This window comes from Rhinoderma darwinii, chromosome 2 (genome assembly GCF_050947455.1).
Source record: "Rhinoderma darwinii isolate aRhiDar2 chromosome 2, aRhiDar2.hap1, whole genome shotgun sequence".
In the NCBI taxonomy this organism is placed as follows: domain Eukaryota; kingdom Metazoa; phylum Chordata; class Amphibia; order Anura; family Rhinodermatidae; genus Rhinoderma; species Rhinoderma darwinii.
The window spans coordinates 304948903-304965797 of record NC_134688.1 but is presented as its reverse complement, the minus strand read 5'-3'; the positions used below and the strand labels follow the sequence as shown (position 1 = coordinate 304965797).

Here is a 16895-nt window from a genome sequence, read left to right as displayed (position 1 = left end):
CCCGGCAGAGCAGGGACGCCCCCAGCCCTCAGCTACCTCTGGCAGCTGAGAGCAGGGAGACTTGACAGCTCCCTGCCCTGTTTACTTATTCCGATGCCGCGACGTAAAAAAAAGTCTATGGCATCGGAATAAGGCCAGTTAGTGACAGACGTAAAAACACTATGGGCCGGTCACTAACGGGTTAAGGGCGATAGCGTTTTAGGTTATTTCTTGAACATTTTATTTTTTACAACTTTTATATTTACACTTTTCTTTAGTCCCACTAGGGGACTTGAAGGTCCAACTGTTTGATTGATGTTCTAATACATTGCACTACCTATGTAGTGCGATGTATTAGAACGGTCAGTTATTCACTGACAACAAGCCGATCAGGCTCCGGTCGGGGCATAATCGGCTTCCGTAATGGCAGACAGGAGGCCATGGTTAGGCCTCCAGTTTCCATAGCAGCAGTTGGCAGCCTTGCCATCACATGGCCGGATGGCGATTTGCTACAAACCACTTTGATGCAGCGATCACATTGGATTGCTGCATCGAAGGGTTTAATGGCAGGAATCTGAGCTAGCTCCGGTTACTGCTGATAGAGCGGATACCCCGCTCTAACATACAGCGGACACCCACTGCTGACGACACTGGCTCAGCGTCATGTTGGCCAAATGTTGCCGATGGTACCGGAAGCCTTAAAGGCCCCGCCGGTGAGCAGGGAATATTAGGCTTCTGTTGCAGACAGACACAGACCAGACCCACGGGAAGGGGTTAAAAACTGATCAACTCTCCAAATTTTCATCCATGGCCGTTAAATGAAAGTCCGTTTTTTTGTCCCAACCCTATGAAAACACCCAAAGGAAGGTCATTGTCATGATGCCACACACAGCCCCGATGTAGATGCCTCTCTGTAGGAATTTTCAGGGGCGGTCTGTAAAATCTGGACAGCCCTGGAAAATTCACTACAGTTGATCACTATGTACAATGCTCCCTGTACTAGCGCCACACTACACTTGTAGTGAGCGCAACAATACACTACATTTAACTTTCGGCTGCCCCACATACTCACTGATGCAGCACAGTCTCTAGTCTTCGTCAGGTGTGGTCTCTAGTCTGCGAAGGCCACACTTGAAGAGGATGCCGCTGTATCGGTGTGTTCTAGTAGTTCCCTTGCCAATCCCCATATCACCGATCAGCTTTTAACGGTTGTTACCTGTATTGATAGCCGTTAAAAACTGATCTATTGACTTCTATGGGGGCCGTCTGGACGTGAAAACGGCCAAAAATAGGACAGCCAATATTCACGGTTGTTAAAAAAAAACAAAAAACGGCCGTGTGAATGTAGCCTAGGAGGAGAGTCCAAATACTTCTGTCCACGTTGTGTTTGTGGAAGAAAGATACTTACTTTATAACCTCATTCTGGAAGTCCCGAGTCTGTCTCCAGCGTTTAATACAGCCAACACAATATGCATGACTGCAGTTTGGCAAAATTCCAAACACTCGGTCTTCCGCTGTTTGTTTATCGTATACTTTATCCATGCAGATCCCACAAACTACATCCTTGCTGCGTTCATACTGGAAGCTTAAATCCTCCTACAATGAAGAATTTAGTGAATAGTTATTATCTTGAAAAAAATTGTAATCTATGGATATATAACTATACTAACCTTTTTAGACTGGGGGATTTTTAAAGAGGTTTGAGGCTTCGTTTCATCCTGGCATTCAGTTTCGTTAGATTTATCCATTAGGATTGGACTAGATACAGATTTCACCAGACCTAAAAAGTTAACAATAAAACCAGCATTAAAATAGATTCATAAGGTACAAATTAGAGGTTTATAAAAATGCTATTGAACTCCTCTTTAAACCAGTTACCATATTTCTCGGACTATAAGACGCACCTGACAAGATGCACCCAGGTTTTAGACAACAGAAAATAGGGGAAAAAAATAAATTAATATTTTACCACTTTAAAAAAAAAGTAAAAAAAATTGTTCTGTTTCACCACATTGACAGCCATAACTAATATTTTTTTCATCGATTGGGCAGTGTGAATGGAGGCTTTTTTTTTGCGGGACGAGTGGTAGTTTTTTTTTTTAAGGCAACATTTTTTGGCACATGATCTTTTGATCGCCTTCTATTTAATTTTTCTTTAGCGCAAAAATCAATGATTCTGGTGGTTTAAATTCTTTTTTTTACGCCGTTCACTGTGCGAGGTAAACCATAGTATATTGTAATAGTTCCGACTTTTACGGACGCAGCAATACCATTTTTTTATTATTAATCTATCACATTGTGCTTGGGGGGGGGGGGGGGGGAAGAGGTTCTTTTTTCACACACAATAGTTCCCCTAGGGGACTTGAACCAGCAATCGTTAGATGGTACAATACGAATGCAGTATATTGTCATTTTCACAGGCCACTGCTAAGTCCTGTGTGTCAAGAGGCAGACCTGGGGGCCTTCATCAGGACCCCGGACTGCTATGACAACCATCGGCATCCCCCGATCGCGTTGCAGTGGGGTAGTTGGGCTATTGGAGGGGGCAGTCCCCCTTCCTAACTGTTTAAATGCCACAGTCAATAGCAACCACGGTGGCTTTTAACTAGTTAAATGGCTAGGAACAGCAAGATCGCTGTTCTAGGTCATTAGAGCAGCGTGTCTGCTGTAAAGCACAGCAGACACCTGCAGTGCATTGAGTGGGCTCCTTGACGCCAGCACGTAATGGGTCGGGAAGGCGTTATTGAAGCCATCAAGGGGGGGGGGGGTTATGGTCTGGCACAACTGGGCCCCTTGACTGCTGACTAAGACGCAGAGACTCTTTAGCAAGATTTATTCTTGCTAAAAAGAGGTCTTATAGTCCAAAAAATACAGTACTCAGTTAACTGGGTTCCAATTCCTATATATTGAAATCAATGGGAGGCAGTTTACGAGTGGACGTCAGCGGAAGAATATGCACCAAAATCCTTGTGAAAAAAAAACAAAAACAAAAAACTTTGTGAACATACACCATAAGTGCCACACATACTTAAGAACACCATGTGGTCATCACCAGAAATCATGGCAATTTGAAGTGAATCTGAAGGGATCAATGTGCACTTAAAACAAAAACATGTACAGTGTTAAACCCGAACATTTCACGGGAGCAGAACCAGTCAGTGACAAGTAGGAAAGATTTTCTTTTCAGATGGGCTAGTGCTCCCAATTTTTTGCCAGCAAGGACTAAAAGTAAAAAACTTTGTGAACATACTCCTAGGTCAAATAGTATAAAGGAAAGTTTGATACTCTACCTGTATTCCGTGGCACAAATTCTGCTGCAAGCGCCCAGTTTTCTCTGGGCAATTGAACAGGCACTCTCCAGTTTGCAAAGGCAGATGACTGCAAGGGAGTAACAGATGGCTCAGAGACTCTACGACCAACTTGAGGGCTAGGCATGTAAGGAACAATGCAAGGCTCGGAAACTCTACGGCTGGCAAGGTAGAGTGAAGGCGAATCTGAACGCGGACATAGTGGAAGGTGTAGGAAACTGGAGAGTAAAGAAAATGTTTAAGTATACCAACCTTTCAGGGTTGGTTTACAGCTTTTGTAAATGGACCTGCGATGCGTTTTTTTAAATCCACAGTACATCAATTTATCCTGCAGAAACACTGCATTTTCATTGCAGCTTTTCCCCACTGAAACAAATCGCAAATCTTACAATATTTGCGGCAAAAAAGCTGCAAATGCGGCGCAAATAAAAATAAAAGCCAAAACTTACAACCCCCAGGATGTTATCATAAGGACGTTTTCCCTTGTTTTTCATGCAGCCCTGCCACCCCATGTGACTGCTGCAGCCAATCACAGGAGGTGAAGAACAGAGGGACACATCGCTATGGCAACGCCCATGGGGTAAGTATTGGCATAGTTTGGTGCAGATTCTGTGTTCTAGGACGGATACGCTGCATAGTTTTACGCAGCATATCTGCCCTGTGTGCACATACTGTAATAAAGTCAAGCAAACATTATTTTCTAGGAAGCCACTGGTGTTAAACTGATTATACGCTTGGTATTAGAGCCATTGGCATCAACACTATGCCTTAACGCCGAAGGACGGATATATCCGTCCTCAGCAGCTGCTAGTTCGCGCAGGACGGATAGATATATCCGTCCTGTGATGGCGCGGGTACTGTCACTGTACCCACACGATCAGCGGCAGGAGCACGGCTGTTATACTCAGCCTGGCTCCTGCTGCAACTGCCGGAATCGAAGCGCGCTTAGATTCCGGCAGTTTAACCCATTAAATGCCACTGTCAATAGTGACAGTGGCATCTAATGTGTTTGACAGGGAGGGAGCTCCCTCGGTCACCCGATCGGCGCCCCCGCAAACAAATCGCGGGTCGCTGTCGGGTTTCCATGACAGCCGGGGGTCTAACAAAGACCCCCAGGTCTGCCTTCAGCATCTGCCTGTTAGGCGATGCCGGATGCATGACCTAACAGGTTGCCTGTCAGTTTTACACTGACAGTATACCAAAGCATTATATATGCGATCGGCACATCGCATAGTGAAGTCCCCTGATGGGACTTAAAAAAAAAAAAAGTCAGTTAAATAAAGTTTGTAGAAAAAAAAATAATAATAACAGTCAAAATCAAATAAAACTACTTTTTGCCCAAAAAGTGGTTTTATTCAGTAAAAGTGTCAAAACAAATCACACATACATGGTATCCCCGCGATCGTAACAACTTGACCAATAAAATTAACACATTAAACCGCCGGATGAACGGCCTCCAAAAAAAACTGCAAAAAACGGAAAATTCTCTTTTCTCCCATTCCCCCCATAAAAAATAAAATAAAAGTTAATCTATAAGTCCTATGTACTCCAAAATAGTACTAATGAAAACTACACAATGGCCCGCAAAAATCAAGCCCACATACGGCCACATCGACTGAAAAATAAAAAAAATGACGGCTCTTGGAACGCGGCGATGCAAAAACAAGTAATTTTTTTCTAAAAGGGTTTTTATTGTGCAAACGTAGGAAAAACATAAAACCTTTACATATTTGGTATCCCCGTAATAGTGCCGACCCATAGAATAAAGCGAATGTTATTTACGCTGCATAGTACACGGCGTAAATTTATAACGTGAAAATTAATGCTGGAATAGCTGCTTATTTTCAATGCTCTCCTAAAAGTTAATCAATATATTGTAAGCATCTAAAAATGGTGCAATTACAAAATACAACTCGTCCCGCAAAAAACAAGCCCTTATACGGCTATGTCGACGGAATAAAAAAAAAAAAAAAAAAAAAAGTTACGTCTCTTGGAATGCAACTGAAAAAAAAAAATAATCCTTGGTCATTAACGTGCAAAATGGCCCGTCATTAAGGGGTTAAAGGCTATGTACACCTTTGAAATCATTTAAAAAAATAAAATAAATACTATATCAATGTGATTGGTGCAACTTTCAAAATAGGCTATTAACATTTTTTACTTTGATATACAGATGCTTTGTATACCTTATGTAGAGCAGCTGTATCTATAGCTGAAACCTGTATTGGTCAGGTCCACGGGACTGACAGGTCCAGTGTTAGCATGTCCTAGGTGTCTGACACGAAGGATCGAGTTGCCACCTATCACACTGAACCACTCAGTCCTGGGGACCACACGGATTTTCAGGTCCTAGCCCACAATACAGCTGCTCTGTATACAGGATACAAACCTGCTGTATCTCAAAAAGTAAAAATAATTAATCACGGGAGGGAACACAGCACAAGCCACCCTGACACCGTCCGTAGCGGATTGGACAGCGTCAGAGCAAAGAGATCACGCCCCCTTGCCATTTAGTTAAATGGCAACGCCCCATTGACAGTTCAGGGACCAAATAGAACAGCACCGATATGTAAACAACGGAGGAAGATAGGAAAAAAGTGTAAGGTGAGAGTGTTTGTGAAGCCCTGCCCATTACATGTTGCACATGTACGGGCAGGTGAAAGGTGTACATAGCCTTTAAGATGAAATCACACATGCAACTTGAGGCTTTTTTTTTTTTTTTTTTTAAAGCGAAAAGGCAGAAGTGGATTAAAAAGGAACTATAGAAGACTGATAGGTCTCCTTTTTTTCTATCCACTTGTGTTTGGCTCACAAAATTGCCCAAAAAATAAAAAACCACATGTTATTCTACACATTGAGTAACGGTCAGCCGAATTACTCCTTTAACTGAGCTATTTCTCCCGACTAGCCCAAGATCGGCAGGTTCAGCAGAGTTTTGACTAATGCATATGGGCACCTTGAAAGGGGTTGATCCTCCATTAAATATCTTAATAAATAGATAATAAAATGAAACAATGCTGGTCAAAAAAAAATATTCAGGAAAATAGTTAGACATTTACACACAGTATTGTGCCACCTGGTGATCAAAGTGTATAGCAATGTGCACATCCAGCTAATGAGCCGAGTGCTGGGGACACGCATGCTAGTGATAAAGTACAAAAGAAAACTTCAGCTTGTTAGGACTGAAGCTCTGCGCCCAGAGAGCAGATATAACCCCTGCACAAGCCCACTCAGTCTTTACTGATTTATTTCATTATATATTCCTTGGTTTCTAAGGGAGTTCCTACTGCAAAAGTCACTTAGTGTATATCTATGCTAATCTGGGTCCTATATTACCCAGGGAAAATAAGAGGGGAATTATATAGTCAGCTGCCAGAGGGGGAAGCAAACGTTTGTTCATCGGCTGATTGGATCATTTACGCACCCGAAAATTTTGTAGTTGTCGGCAGTACATCTCTGTAAACAGACGTGCTGCCGACATGATAGAAGTGCATGGGGACGAGTGATCGTAGTAACATGGATAACTCCTTTAGGAAGGAGCAAAAGGGAGGGGAGTTATCTCGGCCGCCACTTGTGTGCACGGCCCACGTCAGGCCGTGCAAGAGGACCCCAAGGGGAAACAAGAACCAAAATAAGGAGAAAGGTGGGGCGTGGCCAACCATGCATGAGTGGGGATACACGTCTCTGAGCTCTAGTCTTGAGCACTAAAGCGGGCTTATAACTACCCCAAACATGGGTTACACACAAAAGAACAAGTCAAGCCCTCCGTCACCTTCAAGCTACAAAAAGGCATCCAGGCATGAGATGCTGGAATCTCAGGCGCCATACTCACACTAAGATGGCCAACTGAGACACACCAGTGGAAGACAGCCTGAGGGAGACCCCATCTCCCAACTCTATAGCTACATGCTACCCTGCCACAACCTCCGCTCCCACAGGGACTGTGGAGCAGCAATGAAGCCACATGCTGTGAATAGGAAATGTTGCCATCTTCTCATAGTGTGGATGGATCCCTACACCGAACCCCATGCTACCAATTACCGCGCAGGTACCATTACAGCTAGGCCGACCTGCGTTCCGCTGCAGCATCCAATTGCAGACCCCCTTCAGTAACACAGAAAGTGATCTCCCCCACTGCATCACAAACGTGCAGAGACACCGGACAGCCTCCTCATCAAAACCCCGGGACAAACTCCCCTCCAATACCCCAGGTACAACCTCAGGGATTTTTTGGGGGGGGGGGGGGGGGCGCAGGACATCTGGCGGGAGGTAATGAGGCACAAGTGAAGGGTCGTTCTTCACCTATGAACTATGCTGCCCCATCTCAGGATTGTTCTATGGGCCCAGATTTTGCAACCCCTATCTCCTATCTCCTATTGCAGCAGATAGGCGCTGCAATGTAGATTACAGTAACGTTTTTATTTTTAAAAAATGAGCATTTTTGGCCAAGTTATGACCATTTTTGTATTTATGCAAATGAGGCTTGCAAAAGTCCAAGTGGGCGTGTTTAAAGTAAAAGTCCAAGTGGGCGTGTATTATGTGCGTACATCGGGGCGTTTTTACTACTTTTACTAGCTGGGCATTCTGACGAGAAGTATCATCCACTTCTCTTCAGAACGCCCAGCTTCTGGCAGTGCAGACACAGCCGTGTTCGAGAGATCACGCTGTGTCGTCACTCACAGGTCCTGCATCGTGTCGGACGAGCGAGGACACAGGCACCAGAGGCTACAGTTGATTCTGCAGAGGCATCGGCTTTTGCAGGTAAGTCGATGTAGCTACTTACCTGCAAACGCACATAATACACACCCACTTGGACTTTTGCAAGCCTCATTTGCATAAATACAAAAATGGTCATAACTTGGCCAAAAATGCTAGTTTAAAAATAAAAACGTTACTGTAATCTACATTGCAGCGCCGATCTGCTGCAATAGCAGATAGGGGTTGCAAAATCTGGTGACAGAGCCTCTTTAACACCACCTATCCTCGTTCACAGGGGCGTAGTAAGGCAGGGGGGGGTGGCATGTGCCCCAGGCGCCACCTCCTTCACTATAATTGTACCTGTGTCTATAGGACACAGGTACAATTAGAAGCAACGAATGACCGGGTACGTTCCGTGCCCGGCTATTCAGCGCTTTTGTACCAGTGAAGCTTCTGTTGCTGAATGACAGGCAAAGTCATCCTGCCCAGCCAATTAGCGCCTTTCATAGACGCTTAGTTCAACCCCCAGGAGACCTGCGCAGAAGAGAGCAGGTCTCCATTGCTGCCGGCCAGCGTGGGAACGGGATTAAGGGGAGTTTGAGTAGTTTTTATTTATTGTAATAAAAAAAAAAAAAAAAAAGTTATGTCACCGGTGAGTCACTTAATGTAAAGGTTTATTCTGCCTCTAATCAGCACTGTAGTCACTGTATGAGCTGCAGCGAGATGGGTGGTATGATTATGATAGGATTTATTTTTTGTGAAACAGCAACTCCCAGCATAGCCTTACCATTGTTCGGGCCATGCTGGGAGCTGTAGTTTTACGCCGTACAAACCTGTACAGCAGGGGTTGCACTAAATTGAACTGTATTTGTGCTGGTGTTGTATTTATGTATTGAGCTTGGTTCTGGTGCTGTATATATGTACAGAGCTTGGTTCTGGCGTTGTGTATAGAACTATATTGCTTGTAAAATGTACAAATGTTTTTATGCTCGAGTTACATAGAAAGAAATGTGGAAAAGAAATGACACGTCATTGATTGGTAGAGAAAACAAACACGGCGAGGGGGAAGAAGGAGATGCCGGGAATGCGGTTGGGGTGGGGCAAACTGAATCTTTGACCCGGGTGCTGGAGAACCTAGCTACTCCTCTGCTCCTATCGTCTACATAATCTGATCGGCGCTGTAATGTAGATAGCAGTGGTTTTTATTTTGAAAAACAATCATTTTTGAGCAAGTTATGAGCAATTTTAGATTTAGTTTCTTCAAGACCAACTGGGCGTGTTTTTACTTTTGACCAAGTGGGTGTTGTAAAGAAGTGTATGAGGCTGACCAATCAGCCTCATACACTTCATTGTTCCAGCCCAGCATGATCCACAGCACAGTGTGATTGTGCAGTGAAAGAAGCTGGGCTGGAACAATGAGAAGTGTAGGACACTGATTGATCAGCCTCATACACTTCTTTACAACACCCACTTGGTCAAAAGTAAAAACACGGCCAGTTGGTCTTTAAGAAACTAAATCTAAAATTGCTCATAACTTGCTCAAAAATTATCGTTTTTCAAAATAAAAACCACTGCTGTTATCTACATTACAGCGCCGATCAGATTATGTAGGAGATAGGGCACTTATAATCTGGTGAGAGCCTCTTTAATGTTGTTTTTATTCCATTCCTTTACAGCATTCCTAGGACATCTATTGTATGGCAGCCAGCGGTTGAACAGATTGGACCTCACGGGGCCCTTGAACTTATGGAGACTCTCAAATTCACCTCCTTCAAAGTGAAGGGGCTGAACACCCCCAAAAAGAAGTACCATGTTACACAAACACAAAACATATAGCCTGCCAGCAGGAAACCCATTTTAGCGACAAACATTTTCCCTCACTTATAAACCAATTATACTCAATGGCGAGAAACCCTCTTCCAAAAGCAAATGGGTGACTATTATAATTCATAAGTCCCTCCCACACCAAGTACTGGAATGTGCAGTAGATCCAGAGGCCAGATATCTCATTCTTGTCCTAATAGAAGACAGAATTTTAGACAATTCCATGGGTCGCACCATGCTCTTATACGTAATTAAAACCATATGGAGAGCTTTCCAACTGCTACATGAGCCATTGCAAATAACCCACCCATCCTGTAAGGATTACACTTTCTATTCGGCCCCCCCCACTACTCCTTAGTGGTATAGACTACATCCTAGTGCAACATGAGGAACTTTTGTGGTCACCAGCCACAAATATCGGCAACATTTTGTGGTCTGACCATGCCCCGATTTCTTACTTCGTCACTATCCCTTCACTGTCCAGACCAGTTTGGTCATGGAAGCGAACAAATCTTTGTTGCTGGATGCGGTTTGCACGAAGGATGTAGTTTACTCGAATGGATACTTCATTGGGGATCATGAAATGGACTCTTCCTCCTCGCTCTCCCATCAAATATGAAATATTAAAAATGTGTACTCCGAGGAATCCTCAAACGTGGCTCTCGCATTAAATGTGAATGAGCTCATGCGGTAACACATGTGCTACTTAAAATAGAATCCCTAGAAATCGCCCACAAACGAGCACTCTATCCAATATTGTGAGATCTCTTGGTAGCTTGGCAGGACACCCGACAATTGCTGGAACAAGCTCACAAGAGTTTCCTTCAAATGTGTTGCAGCAAGTTTTATGAATATGGAGATAAAAAGTGGACGATTGTTGGCCAAAGCTCTTAACCACTTCCCGACATCTGCCGTATATATACACAGGGGTTCCCACAAAGCGCAGTACAGTTATGTCGTGGTGATCTTGCAGGCTTAGGAGCTGAGCCTGCACCATCACTGAAGTGTGTCAGCTGTATGTTGCAGCAATTGTATGATCGAAAGTGATCGCTGAATCTTAGTGGTTTGTAGCAAATCGGCAGCCATGCAATCACAGGGATGCTGACTGCTACTATGGCAACAGGAGGCATAATAATGGACTCCTGCTCTTTACAGGAGTGGGGGAGAGAGGGAGAGACACAGAGACCAAAAAGTCACACGCATCCCAAAATGATACCAATAAACTACAGCTCGTCCCATAAAACAAATAAATAAAAACCCGCATACCACTAAGTCTATGGAAAAAATAAATGAAATACATTAAAGGGGTATTCCCATCTCAATGATCATAGCTTAAAGAGGCTCTGTCACCACATTATAAGTGGCCTATCTTGTACATAATGTGATTGTCGCTACAGCACTCTAATGTAATGTAGACTACAGCACTTTTTTTAATTTAGAAAATCATTTGACAGGAGTTATGACCTATTATAGCATTATGCTGATGACTTTCTTAATGTACAACTGGGCGTGTTTTACTTTTTGACCAAGTGGGCGTTGTGGAGAGAAGTGTATGACGCTGACCAATCAGCGTCATACACTCCTCCCCATTCATTTACACAGCACATAGTAATCTTACTAGATCACTATGTGCAGCCACATACACACACATTAACGTTACTCAAGTGTCCTGAGAGTTGATAGACATCACTACCAGCCAGGACGTCTATTCAGAATCCAGACACTTCGGTAAAGTTTGTGTGAGATTTACAGCAAGGCAAATCTCACAAACGTTACCGAAGAAGTGTCAGGATTCTGGGGCTATTCACATGGCCGATTTTTTGACAAAGTGGAGCATGCCCTATTTTCGGCCGTTTTCCCAGCCTATGGGGCCGTGTAAAGCACGGCTGTCTCTAATGTGATCCGAGTGACAGCTGTGCTCTTTGCTGCTCGTTCGCACTGTGAGAAGGAGAGCGAAGTGCATATGAGGAGGAGGGTATTTTTTTTTGCTCAATGTAGGAGCAGAATCCCCAATCCCCGGCCACATTGCCGAAGCTGTGGCGGGGGATTCCGCTCCAGGAGAAGCCCCTAACTACACTGTCTATATAAAATAGACCGTCAAGTCAGGGACTTCTCCAGGCGCGGTCCGCTACACCTGAAACTGAATCCCCAGCTCTGTGGCCGGTGATTCCGATCCAGGAGAAGTCCATGACTTCTCTCCATATATGGACATTGAAGTCAGACTTCTCCTGGAACTGTCCCATACAGTGGCGCCATCTACAGGAAGGTAGGGTGGTGCCATCTTTGGGGGGGTGCTATGTAAAACGGGGTCCATGTGGCAGTATCTACAGAGGGAAGTGTGTGGCAAACAATTCACAAATGAAATGAATCAGTTTTTAAAACTGATGCATTAGCGGTCAAAATCGGCTGTTCAAAACGAAAACACGGCACTGGAAACTGAACGGATGCAAAAGGGCCGTGAAAAACAGACTAAAACAGCATTTTTTAATCGGCCGACACTTGGACCCTGTCGTGTGAATACAGCCTAAGGCTTTGTTCACATCTGCGTTGAGGTCCCGTTCTGACATTCCGTTGAAACTTTCCATCAGAACGGGACCCCGAACAGACAAACTGACAGACGTAAACCAGAGGTTTCCATTTCCACCACCATTGATTTCAATGGTGATTGATCCGGTGTCCATGGTTTCCGTTTGTCTCTGTTGTGCACCGGACCCATCGTTTGGCAGGAAGCAACAACAAGGTCTGCTTGAGGTCAATTATTAAATCAATGGTGATGGAAACGGAAACCTCCGTTTCATCTGTCGGTTTGTGTCTGTTCAGGATCCCATTCTGCCTGCAAAAAACAAAAACTGTGTGAACATACCCCAAGGCTCCCATAAGTCAGGAAAGAAAAATATGCAGTTGTACAGGCCAGAGAAACATTTCTTCTATTTCAAGAGGCGATTTATCAAGGCCCTAAAGTTTTTCGAACCAGGAAGGGGAGGGCCCAAAACATATCTGCTGGAAGAGAGGGTGCCCGTATTACACCAGGAAACACTTACCCAGCAAATCTCCCCAAACTGCAAAGGTGCTGAGTGTGTAACAGGTGGAATACGAAAGGACACCATTTATCAGTGTGACACTGGCCGATGCATAAAGGATTGCTTCACAGCATACTAAACAAACATTCATTGAATTATTATTTTCCCCCCATTATTATACCACCTGACTATGCCCCTGATGTACTCTGCTTACATTTTGCCCCCCCCCCCTTCCATTATAAACTGAAATACCAGTAACACTCAGAAGGGAAAAAATAAATAAAAAACACACACCACCAAGCAGTGTATCCAGTAGCACAAGCTGGGCACGACATTTGCCACTGAAATGGCATATCTAAGGAAAAATTGCAATTTGTACTTTACACCATCATTTATGGAAAAGACCTGTGGGATGAAAATGCTCAGTAAACCCCTTAATAAATGCCTGGAGGGGTGTAGTTTCCAAAATGGGGTAACTTCAGGGGCTTCTTTTATGATTTCACATCAGAGCCTCCGCAATTGTGTAAGTAGCCAAATTAGGCCTCAATTTCGCATGGTACGCCCTCACTCCTGAGCCCTGTTGATTGTCCAGGCAAAAGATTAGGGCCACGCATAGGGTGTTTCTAAAACACAGCACAATAATGAGCGCTGTCCTGTTATGGTGGCCCAAGCTGGGTACCACATAATGGCAGATCTATGGAAAAATTTCCATTTTCACTCTTCAACAGCGAGTGCACACTAACTTCTGGAAAACACATGCGTGGCCAACATGCTCACTACGCCCCTAGATGAATACCTTGAGGGGTCAAGTTTCCAAAATGGTCACTTCTTGGGGCTTCCCACTGTTTTGTTCCCACAGGGGCTTTGCACATGTGAAATCTGCACTCCAAAAGCAAAATGGCACTCCTCTTCTGAGCTCTGCCGTGTGCCCAAACAGCAGTTGATGACCACATATGAGGCATTTCCGTAAACTGGAAAAGTTGCTTGACAAAATGCTGGGGAGCTTTTTTTTTTTTAATCCTGGTGGAAAGATTTTTTTTTTGCTAAAACTACATCTTATTGGAAAAATTGAAAGCATTTTTATTTTCATGTCCAAACAATTATAGTTAGTACGGTTGAAAAAAAAAAGACAAATACATGTCCATCAAGTTCCCCAAGAGATGGGGAAAAAAAGGGAAGGGAATTCTAATAAACTGTGAAACCCCTGTGGGGTCAAAATGCTCACTACACCCCTAGATTAATTCCTTGAGGGGTGTAGTTTCCAAAATGGGGTCTTTCGGGTGTTGCCTATGTTTTGTCATCACAAGACCTTTTCAAACCTGACATGGTGCCTAAATTTATATCTAAAAAAGAAGAAGGCCCCAATATCCTATAGGTGCTTGCTTCTTGGCTTGTGCTTCAGTCCGGTAAAACCTTGTGTTACAGAAAAATAAATGAAGTGAATTAAAAATGAATTTATGCAAAAAATAAATAGAAATTTGTAAAGTTCCTCTACTTTGCTTTAATTCTTGTAAGGTGCCTAAAGGGGTGAGAAACTTTCTAAAACCGGTTTTGAATATTTTTAGGGATGCAGTTTTTAAAATGGGGTTTTTTATTGTATGTCTCAAAGCCACTTCGCAACTGAACTGGTCCCTGAAAAAAATAGCCTTGTGAAGTCCTAGAAGAAAAGGATGTTCAAAGAACCATGCCAATCTAAAGTATACATATTGGAAACCATTGTGTAGTATTATCTTTTCTTTTTACAAGCAGATACATTTAAATTAAAAATGCAAATTTGACATTTTCGCTAAATTGATGATTTTCACAATTAAAATACAGAATGTATCAACCAAATTTTCCCAGTAACAAAGTCCAATGTGTCATGAGAAAAGAAGCACAGAATCGCTTGTACAGGTAAAAGCATTTCATAGTTATTACCACATAAAGGGAGATTTGTTAGATTTGAAAAAGAAGGCTCTGTAAGGAAGGTCAAAAGTGGCCACAGTGGGAAGGGGTTAAAGCCCAAAAATTACAAACGTACATCCCCCTTATCAAGAATAGAAGTGTGTAGGGACTAAGCCAAACTCAAGAAATTTCAGAAGAGTTGCATGCATACTACTCAAAATTATACAATCTTGATGGCCCACATTCCCAGCCATATAAAGGCCCTACCACGAATTCTAGTACACCCTCCAATACATCTCCCACCCCTCCCTTACACACACCTACATTAGCACCCTCTTTGGAGGAATCCTCCTCAGAGGAACTAAAAAACAGCAGTATGCTCCCTAACTGGGGTAAAATCCCAGGTGGCTTCACTACGAAGTTCCATAAATTGTTTTTAGCCCCTCTCCTTCAGACTCTCAATGACATCTCAGGCACCTCCCCTTTCCGCCAAACAATGGAGGCTCTTGTCGTGGTGCTCCCTAAACCGGGAAAGGACCCCTACCTGTGTTTTAGATACCGACCTATTTCTCTATTGAATATAGATTTTAAAATATACGCAAAAATGTTGGCCAACAATGTCTGATCATATACACCTTGACCGGGTGGGGTTCATCCCAGGGAGGGAATAAGAGGGTCTCACAGCATTGTGTAGCAATATATGCAAAGAAAAAAAATGATAACGACTTAGTCCTCATGCACATGTCAGTATTTTGGCCAGTACTTCACTGTTCCTGTAGCGGTTCTCTCTCTCTCGATGCAGAGAAGGCATTCGACCGGGTATACTGGTCGGCAATAGATTATGCACTAGGGGTTGGAGGAGTCAATATGTCCCTATGTTGCAATCCCTTGCCTGAATTATAAATTAACGGTACTCTTTCGCTTCCTTCTCGATCACCAATGGCACGAGACAGGGAAGCCCCCTATTATACAGTGATGGAACATCTTTTAACCATCTTTAATCAGTAACAACCTAGATATTAATGGAATCACCATTTGGCATGCGGAGTACAAACGTTCGCAGACTACCTCTTACTCTACATCAACCAACCAGACACATTCCTAACCTCAGTAACGGCAGAATTCGACCACTTTGGTACTTGGTCGAACTTTAAGGTTAATGTGGCCAAATCAGAGGCACTGTGTCTCTCTCCATAGAGCGAAAACGATAATCCAAGATAAATACTCTTGCTTAGCCCTCCGCCGGTATCCGTTACTTGGGATTACAAATTCATAGAGGTCTGAATACGTTATTTGATCTTAACTTCCATCAGTTACTGGTACAAAAGCACAGGTACTTGGAGTCCTGGAACGTGGGTGACTTCTCCTGGTTTGGTCACATTAACACTCTAAAAATGAATATCCTTCGCAGGCTATTGTACCTTTTTCAGACTATACCGATCCTTATCCCTGCCCCCTTCTGGCTCTCCCTACGACGTTTCAGAAACTTTGTTTGGTCAGGTAATCATTCTCGGTTTAGGTGGGACGTTGTTACTAGATCCAAAATCAGAGACTGACTAGGACTAGAAATTATCTAGCTTCTGTCCACTCCCGAGTACTAGACTTCTTACATTGACACGCACAAACTTTTGATACAGATTGCACAGACTATTTGCTCCAAAGCTCTATACACACTTCCATGGTCCAGATGCCTAGCTGACCTCTCCTTACAAACCATGTCATTTAGTACATATAACACTAATATCTTTAAAATATACACGCCAGGTCGATAGCTCACTAGATTTGAATCACCCTATACGCCCAGTGACCGATAATCCTGATTTTCCTCAGGGACTCTTTTCTAATATCTTCCTAGGAAGGACAGAAAAAAAAAAAAAAAAACTCTTTGCTTTTCACAAACACCATCAGGTACCACCTTAGCTTCCCTACAGTCTCTACTTCCAGGGGTTCGAGATTTGCCAAGGGCCCCTTACAACTATACTCAATTAAAACACTCATCTGTAAAACCACGCACACCGCTCCATAGAGCGCTTTCAGATTTCAAAACAGTTGTGTCCATCATCCTCTCCCTCCCACTCCATATGTGTGTTATTTAACTGGTTCCCGACCGCTGGCTGTGTTTTTACGGCCAGGATCCTTAAAACCCGAGCCATAGACTTTTTACAGCACGGGTTAACTTGCT

At 43.5% G+C, this 16895-nt stretch overlaps 1 protein-coding gene across 1 annotated transcript in view; it reads right to left on the bottom strand.

Moving 5' to 3' along the window:
• Positions 1-16895, bottom strand: part of LOC142741219 (putative E3 ubiquitin-protein ligase makorin-1) — a 43767-nt gene that overhangs the window by 16144 nt on the left and 10728 nt on the right. The window contains exons 3-5 of the mRNA XM_075850616.1: positions 3270-3505; positions 1650-1759; positions 1388-1575 (exon numbers count right to left, since the gene is read on the bottom strand). Of these exons, the coding sequence (XP_075706731.1) occupies positions 1388-1575; positions 1650-1759; positions 3270-3505 (534 nt within the window). The remainder of the gene's footprint in view (positions 1-1387; positions 1576-1649; positions 1760-3269; positions 3506-16895) is intronic.